The sequence below is a fragment of the Mirounga angustirostris genome, unplaced genomic scaffold (assembly GCF_029215605.1).
Source record: "Mirounga angustirostris isolate CCGP_5_RB_7025 unplaced genomic scaffold, mMirAng1.0.hap1 SCAF_7, whole genome shotgun sequence".
NCBI classification, from domain to species: domain Eukaryota; kingdom Metazoa; phylum Chordata; class Mammalia; order Carnivora; family Phocidae; genus Mirounga; species Mirounga angustirostris.
The window spans coordinates 49,594,602-49,619,816 of NW_026991715.1; the positions used below are offsets into that span (position 1 = coordinate 49,594,602).

A 25,215-nucleotide genomic window follows, 5' to 3' on the forward strand; every position below is an offset into this window, starting at 1 on the left:
AATGTATACACCCATGTAACTTAAACTTCCATCTAGATATGGAATATTATCCCCACCCCATAAATTTTGTTCTCCTCATGCCCCTTCCCAGATTCCCTCCTCACTACTATTTTAATCTTTATCACTGACTTCATCTCTTCTAGAACTATATATAAATGGGGTCCTACAGTATTTACTCTTTGGTGTAAGGATTTTCTCACTCAAGATCATGTGTTTGAGATTCATTCATGTTGTTTTGTGTATCAAGAGTTTACTCCTTTTAAATGTTGAGCATTACTCTACTGTAAGAATATACTAGTTTCTTTATCCACTTTCCTCTAATCAGACACCTGGGCTATTTGCAGTTTTTAGGTATTCTAAATAAAACTAAGAACAGTCTTACAGAGATCTTTCTGTGAATATGTTTTCATTGCTCTTGTTAAATACCTAGAAATGGAACTGCCAGGTCATAAGTAGGTATATGTTTATTGTCATAAGAAACTTCCCGAACCCTCTTCAAGGCAGTTGCACTGTTTTAACTCCCATCAACAATGTATCAGAGTCTCTGTTGCTCCATATCATCAGCAACATTTGGCATTTTCAGGCTTTTTAATTTTAGCCATTCTGGTGGGTGTTTAGCATATTACTTTTTGAATTACCAAACAAGAATATCCACCAAGTATATCCAGACTTGCATTACCAAGGGACATCTTGGGCAATATTGTGATTTATATTGTGATTAAGACATTAAATCTTGATTCTCCTCCTTCAGGAGTTGATTGAAAGATTCATTATTTGACAGTTAATTTAAATGATTTTGGCTTCAACCTGAGCTCCAAGTCACTGAGTGTCATTGAAGTTAATCTTTAGGATGTTTTTCATTAATACTAAGACTTTCAAATTCATCAAAATGATCAGGTGAGCTCTTGACTTATGCTCAATAGAAAAATAAGTAACTAAGCACAACCTAGTCACTAACCTGTAAAATGCCTTTGACTGAATTAAATGGGCACCACCACAGCGGTGACTCTCTTAGACCTAAACTTGTTATTAATAAGAGTGAATCCATTTAGACGAAGCTTAAGCAATACGTGGTAAAGTCATCTCCCGGTTCAGTTGCTTCCAGGTGCCGGAGGAAGTCATAGGCCTAATTCTTTCTTAATGCAAATTCTTCCTCAGGCCTTCTAATTGATCCTTAGAAAGTTTTCAGGCTTTTACACTGCTGTTTTCTTGGCTTTTGCCGCATTCTCCCTGCTCTAACTTTATTGCTTATTCGTTATGAAAATAACCTGCATGATCTTAATGCTTATCAAAAATGTATCTCAGTCCACTGCTTATAGTATTAGACATATTATAAGTCATCGGACATTCTGTCTTTTAAGGAACGTTTAGTGATCAGCAGCAGTAATGCTGCTTAGAGCTCTGAAGTGGGAGAAACAAATTGTACAAGTCTTAAAGCTAATGGAACTTGGTCAAGGCAGCTCATGAAACACTCACATGAATGGTATGTTAACTTTGCCACTGCTCTTTAACGAACTTCTTTCTTCGTACTTCAGTTTAAAGGATACTCTGCAAGGATATGTAAGAATTTGTGAACCGGCAGATTTATAATGCAAACTTAGTGTTGATTAATTTTTGTCGGGCAGATTATAGTTCTGGTGGCACCTATTCAGTTCCTTCCCGTAACATCTAGGAAGGGCAAAACGCTTCCACGGTTTCGAGAATCCCCCTGGTTACAGAGGCGTTAGGGAGATGGCACCTGAGGGAACGTTATGAATTACACATTTTAATCTCTGTCCTGACTTGCCTTTTTCGGGAGCACTAAATACACAGCTTTATCGCTCACTGCCTAGCTGTAAGATAAAAAAATATACTGGTTCTTATGATATGGTAATATGGTAATCATTTGTTGAAATTACATAAAATGTCACCTATATATGAGTTTGCATATTTTGGGAACTAACCACTAGGCAGATATTTTGTACTTCTGAAAATAAGAACATTCCACGGCTTGAAATGATATGACAGTGACTAATTGTCCCACACATCAAATGTGCAATATATACCACAGATTTATCATAGGTTTCTTTTTTTTTAATGTGTCTATGTGCCATGTTATACACAGGTGAAAACAGGCAACTATTTTGGGATGATGTAGCAGCACAGGAAAAACCTGCCTGCCTTAAAATATTTTTCCTCTAGCCTGCCATAGGGATGAGACACTTATCTTCAGATTTTCCTATCAAAAGCAACATATTAGCAGGAAATATACGAACATCACTTTTTATTATATGAACCATTAATGCCCACTATCCCTCCAGCGTCTAGCAGAACCATGAAGGGATGGAACAAAGTCAGAGACATTAGAAAGGCTGCAGATGAGGGGCGCCTGGGTGGCTCAGTGGTTAAGCGTCTGCCTTCGGCTCAGGTCATGATCCCAGGGTCCTGGGATCGAGCCCCGCATCGGGCTCCCTGCTCTGTGGGAAGCCTGCTTCTCCCTCTCCCACTCCCCCTGCTTGTGTTCCCTCTCTCACTGTCTCTCTCTCTCTGTTAAATAAATAAAATCTTAAAAAAAAAAAAAAGAAAGAAAGGCTGAAGATGAGATGAAGTAATGAGACATTGAGTCTGTGCGGTGCAGGGGGCGGGGAAGAACCCCAGGGAGCAGGAGGGCAGCTGGGGGGTGAAAGGCACCTGTGGGAGGAAGCTCTGAAAGAAAATCTGGGACTTCGGTAAAAGAGACACTTGTTTCCAACATTCGCCTAGGGCTGGACCCATGAGACACAAACGAGAAACTAACGGAGAAAGCCAGATTTTGCACTAAGCTCTTTTGAGGCACTTTGTTCTGACACAGGAAAGACAGTAATTTTGCAGGCATCGATACTACTGAGGCAAAAAATGGTGCATTTTCCTGTTACATCAGCCAGATAGTTAGATAAACTCTGGTTCATTTACTAAATAAATATGGAAAATGAAGATTGATTATCATTGTAAAGTGCTGCGTAAATGCAAATTCTTTATACTCTGAGTCCAGAGCTTAAATAAAAATCAAGTTATCATTCTTTTCTGATAATTGCCCCTCACATTTTGCCAGTGACCACTTTATAAAGGAATCAAATCCAAATGCTGCATTATTTAATCAGATTTCATTGCATTCTAAATGAACAGGGATAGAAGTGAAGATGACACATTAGGACATGTGACAGAGCTCACTTGTAGGCCACTTCCATTTCTAATGTATCTCTAAATTTTATCCCCTTTATGTAGTTTGCTTTATTCAACACATGCTATTTTAGTGGCATATAAAGAGTTTTAATGACAACTAACTATTCCCTTAATAAAAATAAAAGTGATCGCTCCATGTTTTATCATATTCCCATTTATACATTTTTTTAAAGATTTTATTTATTTATTTGAGAGAGACAGAAAGAGCACAAGCGTTGGGGGGGAGGAGGAGGAGGTAGAGGACAGGGAGAAGCAGACTCCCCACTGAGCAGGGAGCCCAACGCAAGGCTCAATCAATACCAGGACCCCCAGATCATGACCTGAGCTGAAGGTAGACGCTTAACTGACTGAGCCACCCAGGTGCCCCCCACTTACACATTTTACCATAGTCAATAGAGAAAGGCTCAAGGACTTCCGAAAAAATTTTAGAGCATAAGTTCAGTAATTAATTAGCTTTAGATTGTTAAGCATACTTATTAGAATTATATTACTTTTCTTCTTCATAAACTTTTTATGTTTTCATTAAAATCTGTTGGCCTTTTATAAATTAACCATAGCAAACAATAAAAGAATATCCTTCAGACTGAGACAAAAGACCTTGATCAAAATAACTGATATCTTGGCTCTCTAATCATATTATTCCAGGGCCTTAATATTAAAAAGCTCTCATAATTGGTAACTGAATAGCTCTTCCTTAGATTCTCTAAAAATAAGAGTTTTTAATCTCTTCTTGCATGCTAGGAGAGTCTTATGACTTACATGTATTTTGGAAATTTGTTTCAACACGTAAAAGGAAAATGTCTGATACTTTCAATTACTTAAAACATTTATGATTTTAAGCTCCCAGCAGAAATCTGCTGCTGAAGGGAGAAAAAAAATTAAGAGCTGTTAGGAAGACGCTTATGTAAGAACTGTGACATCGGTCACTGCTATGAAGGCAGGAAGTCCTATATTTTAGAGTCAAGGCTTAAAGGAATCTTTATTGAGCATTCCGCGCCCCCCGCGCGCCCCCCCCCCCTCCTTGGAGCTGAGACAAATGGCTGAGGAGTGAAATCTTGAGAAATGCTCACGGCTTTTCGCCTTCGTTCTGTTGCAGCCCGGAAGATGGTGAGATCCACCCAGAAATCTGTCGGCTTTATATCCAGCTGCAGTGCTGCTTGGAAATGTATACAACAGAGATGCTCAAATCCATATGTCTGCTGGGGTCTCTTCAGTTTCACCGAAAAGGTATCTGCCTTTAGCATACCACCAGAAACACTGATGTTAAACAAAAGCTTACCTCTTCCAAAGGCCTCTAAGCACCCTGCCTACACACAGTTGGAATGGATGTAAATGTTCAGGAAATATTTGATACAAATTAATAAAAGAAGTCTATACCAGTACTAAGTGTGAAGAACACCAATCATCTTGAACAGAAACTGTGGGAGAAACTGTTCTCAAATGTATTATTTTACCACTTGTGAACATGGCTTTGGTTAAAATCAGCACAGAGCGGAAAAAAAAAAAAAAAAAATATATATATATATATATATATATAAAACAATCTTACTGGGGGTAAATGCCATCCAAGACCGCTGCTCTTTCCCTAACTGAATTTGGCTGCAAGAAGACAAATCACATATTATGTCTCAAAGATTTAAAAATAGGGGGAACTCAACCAACAACAGGGAGGCATAGGAGCAACAGAAAAGTCTCATTCCTTGACTTAAACTATAAAGGAAAATATTGGCTCAAATGGCTGAACCGTCCAGAGATGGCAGGGACTTCAGCGTGGTTTTGTCAGTCTTTTACCTCACCCGCTGAATGATACTCTGCCTTCTCCTGGGTGTTGGCTTTCCCCCACATTAGCAAACTGATTCTCACAGTTCCAGTCATCATATCTGCATACTAAAAGATCCATAAAGAGAATCTCTCCCCACCGGAGACTAGAAAATGTCCTGAGCTTCATTCTGATTGGACCAGGTTGGATCTTGGGTCTATACTTGAACCAGTCACTCTAGCCAGAGGGATGGAATTATACCGATTGATTTAGGCAATCAAAGGCCATTCTTGGAGCTAAGGGAGGAGTCCTCCCTACCCAACCAGTGCCCATTACATGATGGGAGCAGGTGGACTAGAACAGATGCTGGGGAGGAAACCAAAAGTTTCTGTTAGTGGAGGATTCAAGCTATATTTTCTTTACTCATTTATTGCATAGTAATTTATTGGGAAGCTCCTGAATGCAAATACTTGTCGCTTGAGCTCAGAAGAATAGGATGATGTGTAGAAGGTAATCCTTGTCTGTGATTTAAATCCTGAGAGAGTAAGCCCTATAATATTCAGGGAAAATCTTTTAGAAAGGGTGGAGCTAGGTTATGAAGATAAAGTTCAAGTAGGAAAGGAAAAAGCAGGACCTTGCAAGGGAAGAAGCAGTTAAAGTAGAGATTTGAAATCATATGAGCATGGAATTTGGGGGGGAAGTAAATGGCATGACAAAGTACTTGTAAAAAATCAAATCTTGTGTATTCTGCACAAGGCAGAACTAAAAATAGGATTATGCTACACTGCTCCAGAGTGAGGAGAACATTTTCTGGAAACATGAGTATTTCTTTTTCCTTTTTCCTTCTAATGGCAGAACTTTCAACAGTTTCCTTCTTGACTTCTGTTATTACTGCAAGTGAACATTGGAGAGATGAGCTTCTACACACTCCTGATGCCTGATCAGAAAATTGAATATTCACATACACTGATGCCATTCCAACAAGTTGTCCTTGGCCCAATGTCTTCACTTACCCTGTCTGCTCTCAATCTCTGTCACACACACACACACACACACACACATTCTCACATAAACTCACAGAGTAGTATTTTCACTCTTTTTAATCATGGTTGAACAGAACAAAATAGTTTTTTTCTGAGGGCTGCACTGGCTACTCTTACAGTATTTTATTTCATGGCCGTGTTGCCACTGGAATCGCCCTCATTGATGACATGTCTGTAACACCCACTGTCTCCACCTCCACTCTCACTCTAACTCCTCGGGGTACCTCCTGCTCTCCTGCCATCCACTCCTACTCTGTCTTTCCATGATTGGCTTTTGAAAGATGGCCTCTTTTCTGCTAGCTCTCTATTTAGAAGTAAAAGGTAGGGGCACCGGGATGGCTCATTCAGTTGAGCTTCCAACTTGATTTCAGCTCAGGTCATAATCTCAGGGTCATAAGCTCAAGATGCTGGGATCAAGCCCCTCAAGGAGCCCCACTCAGCACAGAGTCTGTTTGTCCCCTCTCCGCCCCCACTCTGTTCCTCCTCTCCCCCTTCCCTCACACTCCCCCTGCCCCGGCTCATGCATGCACTCTAAAATAAATTTAAAAAAAAAAAAAAAAAGGAAAAAGGAGTCCCTCATCCAGGTTTTTTCCTTATTGTATTTGGTCTTGAGTACTCAAGTAAAAAAAGCATTACCTCTTAACTGATCAGCTCATTTGGTCTTCACAGCCTCCTGTCCTCATTGTCAGTCTCTGATCTGCTTCCTTCCCAGCCTCTTCTTTTAAAAATAATTCCCCCCTTCTCTCTACTCTAGCACCCGGCCTTCTATGTACAACTCTAAAAAGAATCTGCCTGATAACGTCTTTGATTGCTCCCACATGTATGATTAAGCTCCGCTTGGACATCTATTTTATTCTTCTAAAATCAGTATTACTTAAAGTGCAAATCCTTAGAAAATCTGCTTCAAAATTACCCAGGGTGCTGAATAAACATGCAGGCTCATGGATCCTGCCCAGGACCTACTGAATCAGAGTCTCTGGGGGCACTCCAGGTGATTCTGAAACCCACACAGTGAGGATTGAGAGCTGTTTCCTTTCCAAACGAAAGGAAATCTCCCCACCATATGAATACAAATTAAAACTTCCAATTCCTCACCTTGCCATTCTCTAGTCACCTAAGTATATGCTTTCAACTTTGTTCTCAGCTTTTTCTTCTTTATCACCCAAGGTGATGAAAAGCAAACACCAAAGTAGTAGCAAGAGCTGTGTGTGATGGCTCACGCTTTCTCCGCCAGCCCTTCACATGACCTTGAAATCTAGCTGTGGTTCCCCAAGGCCGGCCTCTGGCCTCTGCACTGGCAGCACCAGCATCCCTTGTTAGAAATGCAAATTACCGGGTGCCTGGGTGGCTCAGTTGGTTAAGCGACTGCCTTCAGCTCAGGTCATGATCCTGGAGTCCCGGGATTGAGTCCCACATCGGGCTCCCTGCTCAGCAGGGAGTCTGCTTCTCCTTCTGACCCTCCCCCCTCTTATGCTCTCTCTATCTCATTCTCTCTCTCAAATAAATAAAATAAAATCTTAAAATAAAAATAAAAAAAGAAATACAAAGTGCAGGGCGCCTGGGTGGCTCAGTCAGTTAAGCGACTGCCTTTGGCTCAGGTCATGATCCTGGAGTCCCGGGATCGAGTCCCGCATCGGGCTCCCTGCTCGGCGGGGAGTCTACTTCTCCCTCTGACTCTCCCTACTCTCATGTGATCTCTCTCATTCTCTCTCTCTCAAATAAATAAATAAAATCTTAAAAAAAAAAAAAAGAAAGAAATGCAAATTACCGGCCCCACCCTAGACCTACTGAATCGGAAACTCCCCTCAATTTACTTTTTTGCTGCTTGACAAAAATTAAAAGAATAATTCATGGAGACGTTTATTCACCTGAATACATTGATAACCTTCTCTAATCACCATCTATAATCAGCAAACCATGCTTTTCTACTCTTTTCAAGTATGTATATACCATCTACCCCTGGCAAGCCTCCTGTGTTTCCAGAAAACCCCTCCAAGAGCTGACTGTCTTATGGATTGTTACCTCTGTCTGAGAACCCGTAGAGAGAGGTAAGGCAGTGAGGAGAAGGACATTTTCTTATTAGTGCGACATCTTCAAACTAGTTGTAAAGAAAATAGTCTTATTTAAAGTTTAAAAATGGGGTACCTGGGTGGCTCAGTCGTTAAGCGTCTGCCTTTGGCTCGGGTCATGATCCCAGGGTCCTGGGATGGAGCCCCACATCGGGCTCCCTGCTCAGCGGGAAGCCTGCTTCTCACCCTCCCACTCTCCCGGCTGTGTTCCTGCTCTCGCGGTCTCTGTCTCTGTCGAATAAATAAATAAAATCTTTAAAAAAATAAAATAAAATAAAGTTTAAAAATGACATTGAAAATGGAAATAAGTCACTAAAAGTAGGCCCCAAGGAAAATGTCATTAAACCAGAGAAAATAAGGCACTAGAAAACATGTATGAAAATACACACCAGACAAATACCCTGAAAATTTCTGGAATGCCAAATAAAATACGAGCTCTTGGGAGAGGGATGGGTCCACTAAAGAAATCATTTTTAATTTTTCTGGTCCCATTTTTGTATTACACTTCTCTATTTCTTTATTATCTCCATTAATTTCCTCATTACTCCTAAGAGATTAATGCTATAATTATTGATTTCGACTCCTGGCTTTGTTCTCTAGTTTATATTCCCCCCGTTAGGACAGCACAGAAAATGTCAGCTGATGTCACTAGTTTTTGTTTTTTCTTTCTTCGGTATCATGGGAAACTGGAGAGTAACCTGTGTCCAGAAAGCTCCAGCTAATACACAATAAGTATATTACATCTGCTGCTAGCAATCTGGAAGGCCCTGACTAAAAAGAATAGAAACACTTGACTCCAATGACCATGGACTGCCAGAAATGACTGGAAGAAATATGTCCAGGGGAGCCTGACTGGCTCGGTCGGTAGAGCATGTGAGTCTAGATCCAGGGTTGTAAGTCCAAGCCCCACTTTGGATGTAGAGATTACTTAAAAATAAAATCTTTAAAAAAAAAAAAAAGGAGAAAATATATCCATAGACCACAGCACAAGAGAGTGTTTAAGAGTTGGGCAAATTAAGAGATATAACATGCATCTTGTCCTAGAAACATAAAGTCCCTATGCAGACTAGTAGACACAGGGGAATCAGCAAGCCTAAGCAGTCTTACTGCATGAGAACAAGAAATGGGGAAGGGGTGGGAAGAAGGCTCTGCCAGTGGAACTTACTAAGAAATGGAGTCAGGATGTGTAATTAAGGAAAAATATATAAAGCCTTTATTTTTTTCTTTTATTTAAGATTTTATTTAGAGAGAGAGAGCACGAGTGGGGAAGAGGGACAAAGAGAGAGGGAGAAGCAGACTCCCCACTGAACAAGGAGCCCAATGTAGGGCTCGATCCCAGGACCCCAAGATCATGACCTGAGCCGAAGGCAGACACTTCACCAACTGAGCCCCCCCCCCCCCAGGCGCCCCATAAAGCTTTTAAATGAGCAATGGAGTGGCACCTGAAGTGTAGGTGATTCCAAACTTCAGGCAAGGTGGTAGAGGTGGCAGCAGGAGGCAGTAAACACAAATCTGTTTACCAAGTTTTAAGATGTGGGATAACATATTCTTTATCCAAACACAGTGGTATCTCTGGTGTGGCCTCCAGCTAGGGGAGTGGCCTGTCTAGAAGATCTCACTAAGTCCCTTCATTCAGGAAATCAATAGTCCTCAGTCTCAGGAATAGTGACTCCCATTCTAGTCTGTGACACTCTCAGTATCTTTCTGCTTAGAATTTCTTTCTGGTATGTCTCTTCTAATGTATGATAAAAAATGGTATTTGGATAACTTCTAGGTTAGCTCATTTCTTCTCACTCTGTGTGCGTGTTACAGGCTGGCCATTCCTCTCTACTTCACTATTGCTTTTCCATCAGGGAAAAGGAAGGAATTGTAACCCAGTCATCTAGTCTGGCCAATTTTGGTTTTGGCTGAGATTAGATACTGAAGCCAAAGTGTTTCACATTTATGTGGACTTCTAATTTATTTTCAGTTCTAGTTACCTCGTGGCTAACACCAAAGTCCAGCAAGTACTGGACTTTGGTGTTAGCCACGTCCTTGGTAAATGTGGTACTCAATGGTAAAACTAAATGTGTCCTGTGTGTGCCCTTTTTCTCCAAAGGGTAAGCTCATGCCTACTCAATGGTAAAACTAAATGGACTGAGTGGGGAGAGAATGAGAGAGAGGAAAGCTATGGTCAAAATAGCAGGGTCATTCGATTCCTTTAGAAATCACATTTAGTTTTACCATTGAGTTTTACCATTTCACATTTAGTTTTACCATTGAGTAGGCATGAGCTTACCCTTTGGAGAAAAAAGGCACACACAGTCACTGCAAGAGTAAGGAGCATGGTTTCTTTCTGGGAAAATAAGGCTCCAATCATTTTAAAGCTCCTTCAGTGAGCTTGAATTTAGTACTGATGATTGTTTTCCTCTCCCAATTAAGCCAATTATAAGTATCCTTAGTCCTTAACAGTATCTTCAGTGGAGCTTCATGCTCTTTCCATGCACCATGCTTCTGCATTTTTGCTGTCTCATTAAGCCTCATTGGTACAGTCTACTTGGAAATCTTTTATAATTTATAAGATCATGCTACTGCCAAAAAGAAGAAGGAAGAGGAGGAGGAGGGAGTGGTGGAGGAGGAAAAGAAGAAAAACAGCAATAAAATGCTTTTCTTCATGGCCAACAAAATTAAAGTCAATTACAGTAATATGAGGTAAAATCCAGATTTAATGAAGGCATTGGGTTGTACCACGTAGCATGTGGTTCTGAAGAATTGTTTGTTTCAAGAAGATGACAGATGGGAATAATTTTAGTCATTTTGTAGCTTCATATTCTAACACTTAAAGTTATAGATTGGACCACTGCTTGACAGAGTGTAATTTCTATGTTTATAGTGCAAAACAGTTGCTCTCTCTTCTTCACACTTAGGTAGGCAATCTTTTTCCATAGTGAGTTCATGTATCGCATTGACCATCAGTGCCTGTTGCCTGCCTCCTGAGGAAATGAGATTGCAGGTCTCATTCCCTCTGTTGGCAGAAAGTGGAGCCAGATTTCTAAAGGAATCGAATGACCCTGCTATTTTGACCATGGCTTTCTTGTCTCCCGTTCTCTCCCCACTCAATCCATTTTGGCAACATAGCCATTCTCAAAGGAGCAGAGACCAATGCAGCTCCCCTTCACGTGTGAACTTGAGCTTTCCATCTGTGTTTTTGTCTCACCTTGCCCCGTCAGTGGCCCTCTCTGGCCCTGCTCTACCTCTCGGCCCCAGCTTACATCAAAATTGTCCCCAAGTCCTCGGAGGGTATTGTAATCACAAAGGGAAAGGACAGAGGAATGTTAAAAGTTGAAAAATCTTAATTCAAAATCTAGTGGAAGCTGAGAGCTCAAGATGCTATAATGAGAAATTAATGAACTACTATCCAGCAAAATACAGGATGCACTCAAGACAAAGAATAGAATATGAGCAATAAAGACTCCAAAGTATTCAAGTCTCCTATTAAGAAATGGAAAGGAAATAACCCACACCAATAAAAGAAACAAGCAACATAAAAACAGAATACAGCCACAAATAAAGGCTTTATTTTCCAAAGTAATGAGGCAATTGATACTAAAATAGAACAGCAGGTTAGAAGAAATGAAGCAGAATGAATCTTAAAACAGACTATGATTCAAATTCTGCATGGAAACATGTATTCATTCTTTGAACAAAAATTTAATGAGCAGCTATCATATCTAAGCTGCTGTTCTAGGTGCTAGGGGACTTTAATGATCAAGGCTGAAGAGATCCCTGTTATTGTGGAGTATATAATCTAATGCAGAGAAATAGAAAAGAAAGAAAGGAAAAAAAAATCCAAATGTTCTAAAAATCCCAAATACTAATAAGTGCAATGTCAGTAATGTCACAATTAAAACAGAATGGGTGAAATCCTAGAAAGTGACTGGGTGGCTAACCCAGAAGGGATGGTCAAAGCTCTGTGAAGAGATACCATTTAATCTAAGATTTGAATGACAAGAAGGGAACAACCTCATAAACTCTGGTGTCTGATGCAAAGAATGCAAGCCTAGGACAAACTTGGACTGTTTGAAGAATATAAACATAACCACCTTCTGGAATCTACAACTAGGGTCATCTAGTACCATCTATTACTCTCTCTGCATGTCTTCATATGCCAAACAGTGAATAGGGCACCATATTAACCACACTTTGTCAAAGTAGATGTCAGTTGAGGACTAGGATGACAGCAGTAACAATAGCTTCCACTCACTGTGTACTTTCTACAGCCAGGTGCTTCATACCTGCTACCTCATTTTATCCTCAACTGTTATTTCCCCCAAAGCCGAAAGAGAGAACTTGCCCAAGGTCACATAGCACATGAATCCCGTGGCAGAGTTCTGACTGTCCCACCACACCAGACCATTTCCCATTAAGCTACATTGGAAAAGGGCAAGAGAACATATCAAATGAAGAAAGAAAAAATAGTCGTGTGATTAGTTGAATTTTTTCCACAGATTTGACTTATTTAATGATTAGTGTACAATATTTCAAAATACCATGTTTAATGGCTAAAATCCATTATGTATTTAATTTCTTACCAAAATAACACTAAGTTGGAGAGTTAGTTCTAAGACGAGAGGGAAAGTTAACTCCATAGAACATTTAATGATTTATAAAATATTTTACTTTGGGTGAAGAATTCTGACAAAGAAATTATTATATTTAGTAAAATAAAATAAAATAAAACATAGCATTTTTGTGATCCAAAGGCAGCATGATTCAGCCACGATACCCATTATGGGAAAGTTGGAATTAATTAATTATACAGTAAATATGTCTTGTACATTGTTTTGCTCTACTTTAGGGGGGCCAGAAATTGAGCAGGAAAAGCCTCCTAGAGACCTCCTCCAAATGCAGCTCCTTATCTGCTCTTGTCCTGTGCTACGGGGGCAGGGGAGGGGGTGCCTTGTGCTTCTCACACGGCCACGTGGAGCCGCCAAGATGGCTGACACTCTGGGGGGCAGTACTAGGACTACAGCACTGTACGGAGCACAGAGAAGGACTGTGGGGAAAGGAGGAGGGTTCTGTATCTCTTCTGAATTGGAAAATGTTTATTTTCCAGTACATGGGTAAGAAAGGGGCTCTGCTGATGATAACATTTTTATTTTCCACTATGTGTTTTATGGCACTGTGAGTATCTTCCTACCACAGTGTAGAAAAGCCTTTGAAACTACTTTTTAATAGAGGTGAGCAACTAACTGAATTAATATAACTTATTTCTATGTAAATCACATGCTTTTTAGAAACACAGGAGTAAAGGTGGAATACCCCACAAACAGCCTCCATTTCCTCCATTTTTCTCACAGTGCATCTCCCAGTTATGGAAATGCTTGAAAGTGAGAAGAACTATCTAGATAAGGTTCCATACATGCATCTCATGTATACCGTGTTCATCTTGTTCACCATCGGGATGAAACTGTTGTAAAAGCCTTCCCTGAGCATAGCAGATACTCCATGTCAGGAGTACAAAGAACATAGGAAATTTGTCCCTATCATCAAGGAAATGATAGTGCAGTGGTATAATATTAGCTCAGAGAAGACTGGTTTGGTTTGTTTTGATTCCTGGGGAAATTTACGAAAATGGATAATATTGACATTGCTAGACACCAGAGGTCAAACTCAGGGCCTCCAAAGAGACACTGTCTGGAACAGTGCTTCCCAGTGTCACTGGTGGACTGAAGATGGGCAGGAAAGCAAGAAGGAATGGAAGGGAGAAATGGAAAAGGAATTGAGGAAAATATGGATAGAGAAGAAAAAGTGTGGGAGAAATAGGAAATCAGGAGGATGAAAGTCAAAGTCGAGTGTGATAAAGAGACTCCCACTATAAATAAAGAAGCCCACCCCCATCTGCCAGGGACAATGCCTAGCATTGCGGTGGAGGGTGCTCTATTGAACTCTTGAGGCTGCTCCACGATCAGATGTGTTTTTATTTCTCCCAAACAACTGACCACTTCTCACGAATATAAGAATAACCAGCTTTCCAAACTGGTATGTGCTTCATGGGTGGTTTCCCTTAACTTTTCCTCAAACATGCCTATTATATTATCCATAAACAAGCTAAAAATACACGGAAATCCCAAAGGAGCTGAAGGCAAAAAGCTTTGCAAGGCCCTGAGGAAAGTGGCCAACTTTTTGATGTCTTAGTTCTTAACAGTGATGAAGCCAGCTTAGTATGATTTCAAGGTACCGTACGGACTCTCTCCCCTACCTCTGTCCCCAACTTGAGCAAATATTTGTTCACTGAGGCCTGAAATTGATTTTTCAGGGGCCAGAGTTTTTCATTTCATAATCAGAAATTATTTTAAATGCATATTCACTCTCTTGGGTAAAGTAAAACATTGACTTGAAGTTACCATTTGCAAGCTGGTTGGTCCCTTTCCTGAGAGCAGGGCAGAGAGCCCACCTGATGTTAGAGAACTGGTACTCCACTCTGAGGACACCTGGTCAAAGCAGGGAAGCTACAGATAACTCCAGTTGGCCACTGTCCAGGGTTGTGGAGCACTCCTCTGCTGACTCGTGAATGTAGCTCAGAAGAATATGTATGAACTGACCTTAATTTTTCCAGCCTCCTCTTTCAGTAGCAACCCCCACCTCACCAGCTCCCCCATACCTTACCATGCCACTCTCCAGGCATTTTGAACTACTTGTAGATACCTGAACTTGCTCCTTCTTTTCAGTTGCTCCTTGAACCTGGAACATATTATCCATTTCACATCCATCCCTTTCATCTGGCCTAGTTTCTGGGTCAGAACTGAGATGGGACTTCCTACAGGAACCCTTTTGTGGCCCTCCAATGCTGGGCTGATACACACTCAGTATGTCCTCCACACATCTCCATGGCACAGATTTTAACACCTTTTACATGGAGGGGTAGTTACCTGGTTTCTTGTTTGTTGTCCTCTCTAGATTTGATCTCCTTGAGTGTGTTCACCTCTGTATCCTCAGAATTTAGCATAGTGCCTAGAGGAGAGTTCCAATTAATAACTACTGAACGAATGAATGAACAGCTTTCATTCTGCATCTGTCACCAAAAGAGGAGTTTAATTGGTGGAAAATCTTGTCCAGAGATATGAGACTGAACTCATTCCTGTATTTCCCCTCGTATGAAAATCCATTGAAATAACGGAAGAAGATACAATGAAAAAAAAATTCATATTATTTCTTAGATTTGTCAGGGTAGAGTAACTACTGCATGAAACAACACCAAATCTTGACAGATTAGAACAATAAGAGTTCATTATTTATCCACATCATAGTCCAATGCCAGAGCTGGGATGGCTGGGCAGTGTTGCTCTTTCCATTATCCACATCCATTCAAAGGTCAGAAGGAGAAAAGAAAGCAAGTAGAATCACATGGGAAGATTTTTAGGAGCCAATTTGGAAGAGGCATACATCACTCCTACTTATAATCCATTGGCCGTAGCTCTGTCATGTGGCCCCTCCTAACTGTAAGAGGAAAAGAAAATAGAGATCAGCTAAAGAGTTTAGTCTTCTATACCCCTGAAAAACAAGGAAGGATGCCCTCCAAAACCAGAAATTTTGGAGAATTTCGCAAAGCTCCAAAGCTATTGGGAATGGATTGGTGGATATAAATGACCAGGAGAAACCATAGCTGATAAGACACTCAAAAAGAAACAAAAGAAATTCAAGCAGGAGAAAATTACTGCAAAAATAAAATCAATTCCAGAAATACTTTGAAGTTGGAATCAACAAATGCAAATCACAGGAAGGATTTCTGGGACTGTTGTCAGGGCAATTAGGTTTGAAATTGCATTCAGAAAAAGTTGGGCTGCCCCACACTGAGTAATAGAGAGACCATCACTGCTCCTCGCCCCAGGAGGACATCTGGTGTGACTGTCAGGACGGGACAGCGGAGCAGAGTGTGAAATAACTCTGCGCCTCCATAAAGGCAGCAGTAGAAGAAAAAGAAAGTGAGCACATTACTCCAGTGTTTTTCCCAGGCTAAATTGCTCAGTGTATGTCACTGTGGTAGGAGTTTTAAACAGGAAACTCTGAGTAGACAGGGGGCCCAAAAACCAGGCCAAGTGCCCAGGTAACTTATCACTGGAGATGACAAACACCCAGAAGACAAGCTTGAAACACACATTTTGCAGGCACACATCCTGTCCCTTCTCCTCAATCACCAGAAGGAAGACACTATAATCAGAATGATAGGCAAACAGAGATCCTCATAGATAAATCTGGATAGACATCCAGGGATGTCAAATTTTTAAAAAATAATAAAAAAGCCAACACACCAGAAAGGGGATGCCAAATGCAACAACTAATTCTTGAAGAACAAATTTTAAAGTGGGAACAGATGAAGAATTTAAAATATATGTAGTTGATATTCTTAGAGAGATTTATGAGTTTACCATACCCATAAAACAATAATAGTCTGTAACAAAAAGGATGCAGCCAGATTTGTTGGGGATAAAAATGTTATCAATCGAATAAAAACTAAATAGACGGGTTAATTGGTATTGGGAGCCAACCCTCCAGTCTCTTGCATTTCTGTACATCTTGCACAGTGAGGCATTGACTGCCCTTTGTTTTATAGTATCTTTTCAAGTATATTTATTTAGTAAATGCCTTGGAAAATAGAGATAATGTCTGTCTCCAGAGCAGGGCATACTGACTATTCAGTATAATGAAAATGTTTCCCTCTGGGGCAAAGGACAGACATGCTTATAGAAGACAGGATCCCCAAGCTCAGGGTCCCTCTCCTGTCACACGGCCCTATGTTCCATAGGTAGTGATCTGGCCCTTTCTGTGTCTCCCTGTGGGAATTAGGACTCAAGAAACCAACACAAATGCTTATAGTCTGGCCACTGCTGTTCTGTGAGTAATGAACTGTTTCTGTCTCTGACTGAGAAGTCTCAAGTCTTCTTCCACGATCCATGAGACTGTGGCAGGCTAACTCACAGGTAGAGTAAAATCTCGGACCCTTCACAGTTCTTAGCAATTATTATAATGAATATGCTTAGACCCTAAAATAGTGAACTATAAGATCAAGTCAAGGTATTCTCCCAGAATTCAACCCCCAAAATAAATGTGGAGTATGGGGAATAGTTAAGAAACATATAGGATGGGTGGCTCAGTCATTGGGCGTCTGTCTTCGGCTAGGGTCATGATCCTGGGGTCCTGGAATCAAGTCCCGTGTCGGGCTCCTTGCTCAGCAGGGAGCTTACATCACCCTCTGCCTGCCACTCCCCCTGCTTGTGCTCTCTCTCTCTCTCTTTCTCTGGCAAATAAATAAATAAATAATAAAATCTTAAAAAAAAAAAAAGAAAAGAAACATATAGGATGGTTCCAGAGACTCCAATAAGAAAGAGGAATTCTGAAAGAATGGAGAGAACAGAGAAGTAGATAACCAAGAAAAATAGAAAAACTTTTCCCAAACCTAAAAGAAAGAAATACTTAAATTGAAAATGCCATAACATCTCAATGAATCACTCCATAGAGTACTTAGTAACCACTAAGGGAAAAGGGTACATCTATAATGGTGGATCCCTTTTTCTCATTGGAATGAAAGCTTTTGGCAGAAACCAAGCAAACAATAATACTTAACTAACAATAATGGGACAAAGTGACTTATGAGCTTTCTGATGCACTGCACTAAGAAAGATACAATATCACTTCTATAATATGCTTGCCGAAAAATGTTTACGCTGAACCTACGCATGCAGAAACAAGAAAACGAATCCAAACTGAAAGACTCTCTCTAAAACAACTGGCCTGAACTCTTCATTCAAAAATATTAATGCATTGGTGGTTCAGTGGTAGAATTCTCGCCTGCCAAAAATATTAATGACGTGAAAGACAAAAAGACAAGGGTGCTGTTCTACATAAAAGGAGAATAAACAAAAAGGACAACCAAATGCAGTGCACAATCCTTAACCGGAGCCTTCAATTAAAAAAAAGCTAGAAAAAAACATTATTGAAACAATTGGGGAAATGTGAATATAATCTATAAATAATAGTATTGTATCAAACTGTATTGAATCATATTTAATCCAAGTTAAATATTTTTTTTGGCGTGATCATTATTTTGAGTTTATGGAGGAAAACATACTTGTTCTTTAGGAGATATATGCTGGAGTATTTAGAATAAAGTGCCATTAATGACTGCAACTTACTCTTAAATGGGTCATTAAAATTATATTTAAATATATAGTTTTATATATATAAATTATATATAAGACATATAATCTCTATATATGAAACCTATATACATATACATACATATAGAGAGATACAGAGGGAGAAATAAAGGAAAATATAACTAAATGTTAACAGTTGGTAAAACAAGAATATCTGGGTGTCCATTGTATTATTGCAAGTTTACAGTAGGTTTGCAAATTTTCAAAATAAAAAAAGGGAGATGAGAGATTGCAAATGACAACAAAGATTAACATAAAGAGAAGCTACACTTACACTATTTAGGGAGCCATCTCAATAATTAAAAATTTAAAGATAATACCCTAAAAATTTTCCAGAGAGCCATAAACAGGCTACATACAAATCACTCTGGATATGGACATTAAGATAAGGACATAGTATCTTCCAAGTTTGAGAGAAACTTACTTTGAAGATAGATTTCTACATCCAGCCAATTAAAATTTAAGCGTGAGCACAAAGAGAGAGAAAGAGAGAAGAAAAAAGTATTTTCGGTTACTTAAAGAGTAAAAAATTTTGCATTCCACAGATATGCTCTGAAATAATTAGTCGAGGATATGCTGCAACAAAACTGAATCCAAGAAAGCTAAAGATGTGGAACTCAAGAGATGGTATACAAAGAAATCAGGAGCCATGAATACATAGCATTAGAGATATGAAAGCTACAAGAAAGAAGCATATTCAAATTTATATACTATTAAAAATGTATTTAATTTGTTAACAAATACATAAGCAAGATAATTTCTAAGAGACGAGTACCATGAAGGCAATAAACAGACTCTGTACTAGGAAGGGATGCACTGAGTACATGAAAGCAATTATTATCTACGTGCAGAGTGAACTTGACCCCACAAATACTCTGGAATTGAAAACCCCTTAAACTCATACTGATCCCTTCTGTCTTTTTAAGATGTTTCAGCCAGAGAAGATACAATATGATCAAAATTCTGCAGAGATTGTGTGAGCTGATAGCACTATACTGCAAGCCCAGCATCCAAGGTTTTTATTTTTGTTCATCTATATTAGCAGAGTTAGAACTAGTCACTGAGAAATGAGAAGGAGGAGATGACTTGGCATTACAAGCTCACAGGTGTGTTTTGGGAATATATGAACAGTTATTTTGCTTTGAAAAGGTTACAGAATGATCTTTGTCTTATGTAAGTATTATGGAAGTATTACGGGCAGTAAGTATAAACACACTGATTGTGGATTGGATTTTATTTATGCCTTTTCGTGTAAAAAGTGTATATATATATTTTTTATATATGAGGGAGGTAGAGAGAGGACTCTGAGAAAGAGTGTGTCCTCCCCTGTCCTCATCCGAATGAAAGCTCTGACCACAGGACAGGGGCTACGGTGGCCCCAAGCCAAGCAAAGCCCATAAGCCCATAAGTGTATCTTCTTCCTTTCCCTTTTGCTGCCCAAACCATACTGTGTTCCCCAAGGCATTTCTACTCCACAGGAGGACCACGGGAACCATGTGTGCTTTCAGATGGCCCAATCCTTCAGAGTCCTGAGCAACAGAGGACTGGGTTTAAGGAGCCCCCCACCCCCCCACCCCCGCCTTTTGCTTCTCTCTCAGATCTTAGCCACCCCTGTGGAACTGCTTCCTAAGGCGGACCCTGCCCAGCGGGGGGTGGCAGATGGACTGTATTTGTTGCACTCTCCCAGGAAGCACGATGCAATTGCTTTTAAGAGGTCAGTGCCCTCCAACTGTGAAATGGTAATATGCTAAATTACGTGCTTAATTAAATTTCACCCCAACAGTATACCATAAAATTGGAAAAGCAATTCCATCACTCAGGAGCAATGAGCATAAAGTACACACAAAAGGATCAAAAGTTCTCATCAGTAAACTTATGTTTGTGCTTTGGCTGAAAATTCAGAGGTCCATTTCTACTATAGGTTGATGAATGGCGTACAGTTAATAACCACTTAATCGCTTGTCTCTTTTTCCTCGTGTTGCTGCCATATAGGTTAGAAATGACAGGGATGAGATTTTTGCTAGTCTCCTTCAGTCAGGAATCCAAGGGGAAATCTTCCTATTAGATTTTACCATCCTGTTCACAAGTGTCTTTAATTTTTCTGTTTATATTGAGTTTTTTTTAAGATTTTATTAATTTATTTGAGAGAAGAGAGAGAGCACGAGTGGCTGGGAAGAGTAGAGGGAGAGGGAGAGGGAGCAGCCCATTCGCCACCGAGCAGGGAGCCCAATGCGGGGCTCGACCCCAGGACTCTGAGATCATGACCTGAGCCAAAGGCAGATGCTTGACCGACTGAGCCATGCAGGCGCCCCTATATTGTTTTTTTTTAACCATGCAGAACACACATCAGGATTAGGGAAACTGAGCTAAGAGGTAGCCTGGTGTAGCTGCTATCTCATGAATATTCAATGATATGGGCTATCACATATTCTTAACAACTCCTCTACAGCTGCAGCTACATACTACAAATAACACTGAATAAAAGAGTAAAAGAAACAATCTAGCATCAAGCCCAGTACCTGATACTTGGCTAACACTCGGGAAATGTTTGTAAGTGAATAAATGAATTAAAGAGTGAATGAACAACTGATAAAACTCAGATCTCCCGCTTCATAAGCCATTCCTATGATACCAGGACACACCCTTGCAAATGACAATGTTCAAGGCCAAATAAAAGATGTTTTTTTTTTTTTAATTTTTTTTTATTTATTTGACAGAGAGAGACACAGCAAGAGAGAGAACACAAGCAGGGGGAGTGGGAGAGGGAGAAGCAGGCTTCCCGCCAAGCAGGGAGCCCAATGCGGGGCTCAATCCCAGGACCTTGGGACCATGACCTGAGCCGAAGGCAGACGCTTAACGACTGAGCCACCCAGGCACCCCTAAATAAAAGATGTTAACAGGGGCGCCTGGGTGGCTCAGTTGGTTGGGCGACTGCCTTCGGCTCAGGTCATGATCCTGGAGTCCCGGGATCGAGTCCCGCATCGGGCTCCTTGCTCTGCGGGGAGTCTGCTTCTCCCTCTGACCCTCCCCACTCTCATGTGCTCTCATTCTCTCTCTCACAAATAAATAAATAAAATCTTAAAAAAAAAAAAAAAGATGTTAACAGACGATATCTGGGCCATAGATTATAACTCCCATTTATTTTCATATGAATTTATTACTGAACCAATTTGGAGATTTGTTTCTGGAAAGTACTGATTTATTCACTTGAGATGAGACATGGTAAATGCAAGTCCTGGACTGGCAGTGCACTGCTGTGGATGGCTACCCAGTAAGTACATGGCACTTTAGTCGATGGCACTTTATGGTCCCAGCAGAGCCAGTCTGGATCTTGAGGCTGAACTATTTCCTCATAGAAGGATAAATGGAAGGAGGTTGGAAAGCCAAGGAAATGGAAGGCAAGTCCACAATCTCCTGTTTCCTACATTCTAAGATAATACTTCTTTCCACATACTGGGTCCCAAAACTTTTTTTGTTTAAGGGATATGAATCCAAGACAGTGTCAGAGTCAGAGAGAAGGGCAGGAGCTCCCATTCTTCCTGCTGGGTGTCACCTGCTCCTGGACATCTTAGTTGCCCTTGAATCAAAGAACAAAAAAGCAGCTTGATTTCATAGGCTGAAACTCCCCTCTCAAGCTGACCTGATCTACCTCACTAAGAATGGATTATAGAGTCCCCATACTCCATCAAAGACTGACTTTTACCTTGATCTTGGGTATCTACAAACTGGGATCTACAAACTATCTTGTGAAACATGCTAAACACACAAGTACATATATTTATATAGCTAGAGATAGAGATATCTATATTCATGTTATTCAGAAACAACTGAATTAGTATTGTATTTAGTATTCAGAAAGTAACTGGGGTTAATGGAGCCTCTGACTCAAAGCACAGACAATCCTTGCAATGATACCTTGGCTAAAGAACTTGAATTTATGATTTCTTGTCTTTTTCTCTTTACCAACACCCCCACCACCACCCCCAACTTAGGAAAGGAGCCTGGTGGGGGAACCAAGAGTTTGGATTGCAAAATTGAGGAGAGTACTGAAACACCTGCTCTAGAGGACTCCTCATCATCCCCTGTAGATATTCAGCAACATTCCTGGCAGGTTTCCACAGACATTGAGAACACTGAAAGGTAAGTGGGAAGTAACCCTAAATAGACTTCCAGTATTCCTCCAGTTAATACTCTTAAGGGCTATAAAAGTTGAGATTTTTCTCTTTCAGATTCAGCTTTTGTCTTTCAGATTCAGATTTTAGAAATCTCAGAAAATTGAGGCAACAGAAGGTAAGGAGTCTAAATCCTGCAGTAGAATGTTAGCAGAATTTCCAGTAGTCACAGGCTCCCAAGCCTCTTTTTATCCCACTCTACCACACTGTGTCTCCATGGAAATGAAAACAGTATGCTTCCTTGGGAAGGAGAAAGTTGAATCTATATACCATCACAGCTCACCCACTGGGCTAGGGACCAAAATTTCCATTTGTTTAAAGGAGAAGAATCCAAAATCATGCAAAGATGTCAACAGTAAATTCTTGCATTTCAGGTGTATGGAATGGCCTGCTGAGCTGTCAGTCAGAGGCTAAGCATTCTGTCCAGTTGACAGCTTTTCATAGATCTCCCTTCTCTTGCTTTCCCAGAATGTAGCTGATGGCCCCTTAGTGATCAAAGCAAGTTAATGCATTTGTCTTAACAAGCAGTAGCTCACTGATAGAGAGGGAGTTTCCTTCTTGAGAAGTGATTCTACAGTGATTCAATTTCATTTGGGGAAAGGAAGCAATAATAACATAATAATACATGCCATGGCTCATCTAGATGCTAAAAATGCCATTCTGTGAGGCAGGAAGATGAGGCCCTTGTTTATTGGCCTTCATAGTGATCTCATGTCCTTTGCTACTAATGTCCCTAGAGCTGACACAAAGCAGTTGAATGAATACTGGGCAATTCCACTGAGTGCTTTGTGTGGAGTTGAATCATTGACAAGATAATGAACATTTTATTTTTTTATTTTTAGAAATGTAACACACAATGGCATTTATAGCCATTGTGGTTCTACTTTCATATTGTAATATAATTCTAAAGCTAATTACTGAATTTCTGTGTTTATAGAAAATTGAAGCATGTGGTAATTATGTGCTATTAATAAAACTTGGATTTTGTATAAGCTTGGAAATCTAACAATTCAAACAATAAAGCTGTTTGGCACGGTCTGATACAGCTATAGACAAATGGTGAGGGAATGATTTATCTTAATTTATGAAATAGAAAATGCTTTGCTCTATTCCCAGGAAGAAATATCTGCCAGAGTGCCATGATCAGGGCATAATCCATCAGCAAAGACACTTTCCCTTTCAGGCACCTTGCACAGCAACTATATCTAAGCCTTTTGAGCTTGTAAGAAAGCAAGCTATGGCTGGCAATAAAAATAAGAGAGGGTGCAGTTAGGTTCAAGATGGTGTCGTAAGATGTGAACTCACTCCCTCCCATGGACCCAACAAATATACAATAATAATTTCCTCTGAAAAAGACCAGCAAATTGGATGACCAGAGCCTCCACAACAAAGGACAAAAAGGACAGCACTGAGATAGGAGAAGCAAAGACCCTGCCTTGCCAAAAAAGACTCCACCATAAGTGCTGGGATCCACAATCAGGAAGGGTCTCAAAAGTACAGAACTTTTTCCTAAGAAGTGAGGGGTCTGTGCTCCATGTCAGGCTTCCAACCCTTAGGCCCTGCATGAGAGATATGAGACACCCTAAATACCAGACTTTGAAAGCCAATGAGGATTATATCCAGGATAACTATAAAACTGAAGGGAATGGAGAACCCACTCTTAAGGACTCATGCACAGATTTGCTTGCCCTGGGAACCAGCACAAAAACATGAATTTGAAAAGTTCCTAGATCGTATGTGAAGGAAACCAACTTACTAATCTTAAAGCACTTCCCAGAGAGGCAGGAAAGTGTTGGGACCTTATATAGAGACAGAGACAATGGCAGCCACTATATATGTGACCTCTTCCTACCTTGCTAAGTTTGGTGCTGGTGGGCACCATTTTGGAACTATCCCTCTAACCTATTAGAGCTGGTGGGCATGCTCAGGTGAGAATCCCACACACCATCAGAGCAAAACCACATGTCACAGCCAGACCAAGGGCCAATCCCACCCACCCCCATACCACAGATACAACCCTGCCACAGCAGATGGGTGTGTGCAGTCCATATTGAGGAAAATCCTTGAGCGCCTAGTTCCAGTGGTCAGAGGGGATTGCATATCTGGGTTCCACATGACCTCTCCTGCCCAAAGACATTCTTCCAATATTGGAAGGGGTAGTGAATTTGACTAATACATACAAACAAACACAGAGAATAAGACAAAGTGTTTCAACAAAACATTATGTTTCAAACAAAAAAACAAGATAAAATATCAGAGAAAAATATTAATGAAACAGACATAAGCAACCTATGTGATAAGGATTAAAGTAATAGTCATAAAGATACTCAGTGAACTCAGAAGAATGGATGAATATGGAAATCCTCAACAAAGAGACAGTAAATATAAGAAAGTTCTAAAGAGTAGTTACAGAGCTGAAGAATACAATAACTAAACTGAAAAGTATACTGAAGGGGTTCAAGAGCAGACTGGATGAAGCCAAAAATCTGATCAGCAAGCTAGAAGAGAAAGCAATGGAAGTCACCTGAGCAGAAGAGCAAAAAGAAAAAAGAATTGTAGAGAATGAAGATAATTTAAGGGACCTCTGAGACATCAAATGGAATAATGTTTGCCTTATCAAGATTCCAGAAAGGAAAGATAGAGAAAAAAGGCCAGAAAACTTATTTGAAGAAATAGTAGTTGAAAACTTTTTTAATCTGGGGAAGAAATCCAGGTTTAAGAAGCACAGAAAGTCCTGAACAAAATGAAACAAAGAGATCCACAAAAAGAGACGCT

General features: G+C 40.2%; 1 protein-coding gene across 4 annotated transcripts in view; it reads left to right on the forward strand.

Moving 5' to 3' along the window:
- Positions 1-25,215, forward strand: part of RGS7BP (regulator of G protein signaling 7 binding protein) — a 101,758-nt gene that overhangs the window by 55,103 nt on the left and 21,440 nt on the right. For all 4 annotated transcript variants that reach the window (XM_045895423.3, XM_064596165.1, XM_045895418.3 and 1 more), the window contains exons 3-4: positions 4,298-4,428; positions 22,261-22,408. In XM_045895423.3, the coding sequence (XP_045751379.1) occupies positions 4,298-4,428; positions 22,261-22,408 (279 nt within the window). The remainder of the gene's footprint in view (positions 1-4,297; positions 4,429-22,260; positions 22,409-25,215) is intronic.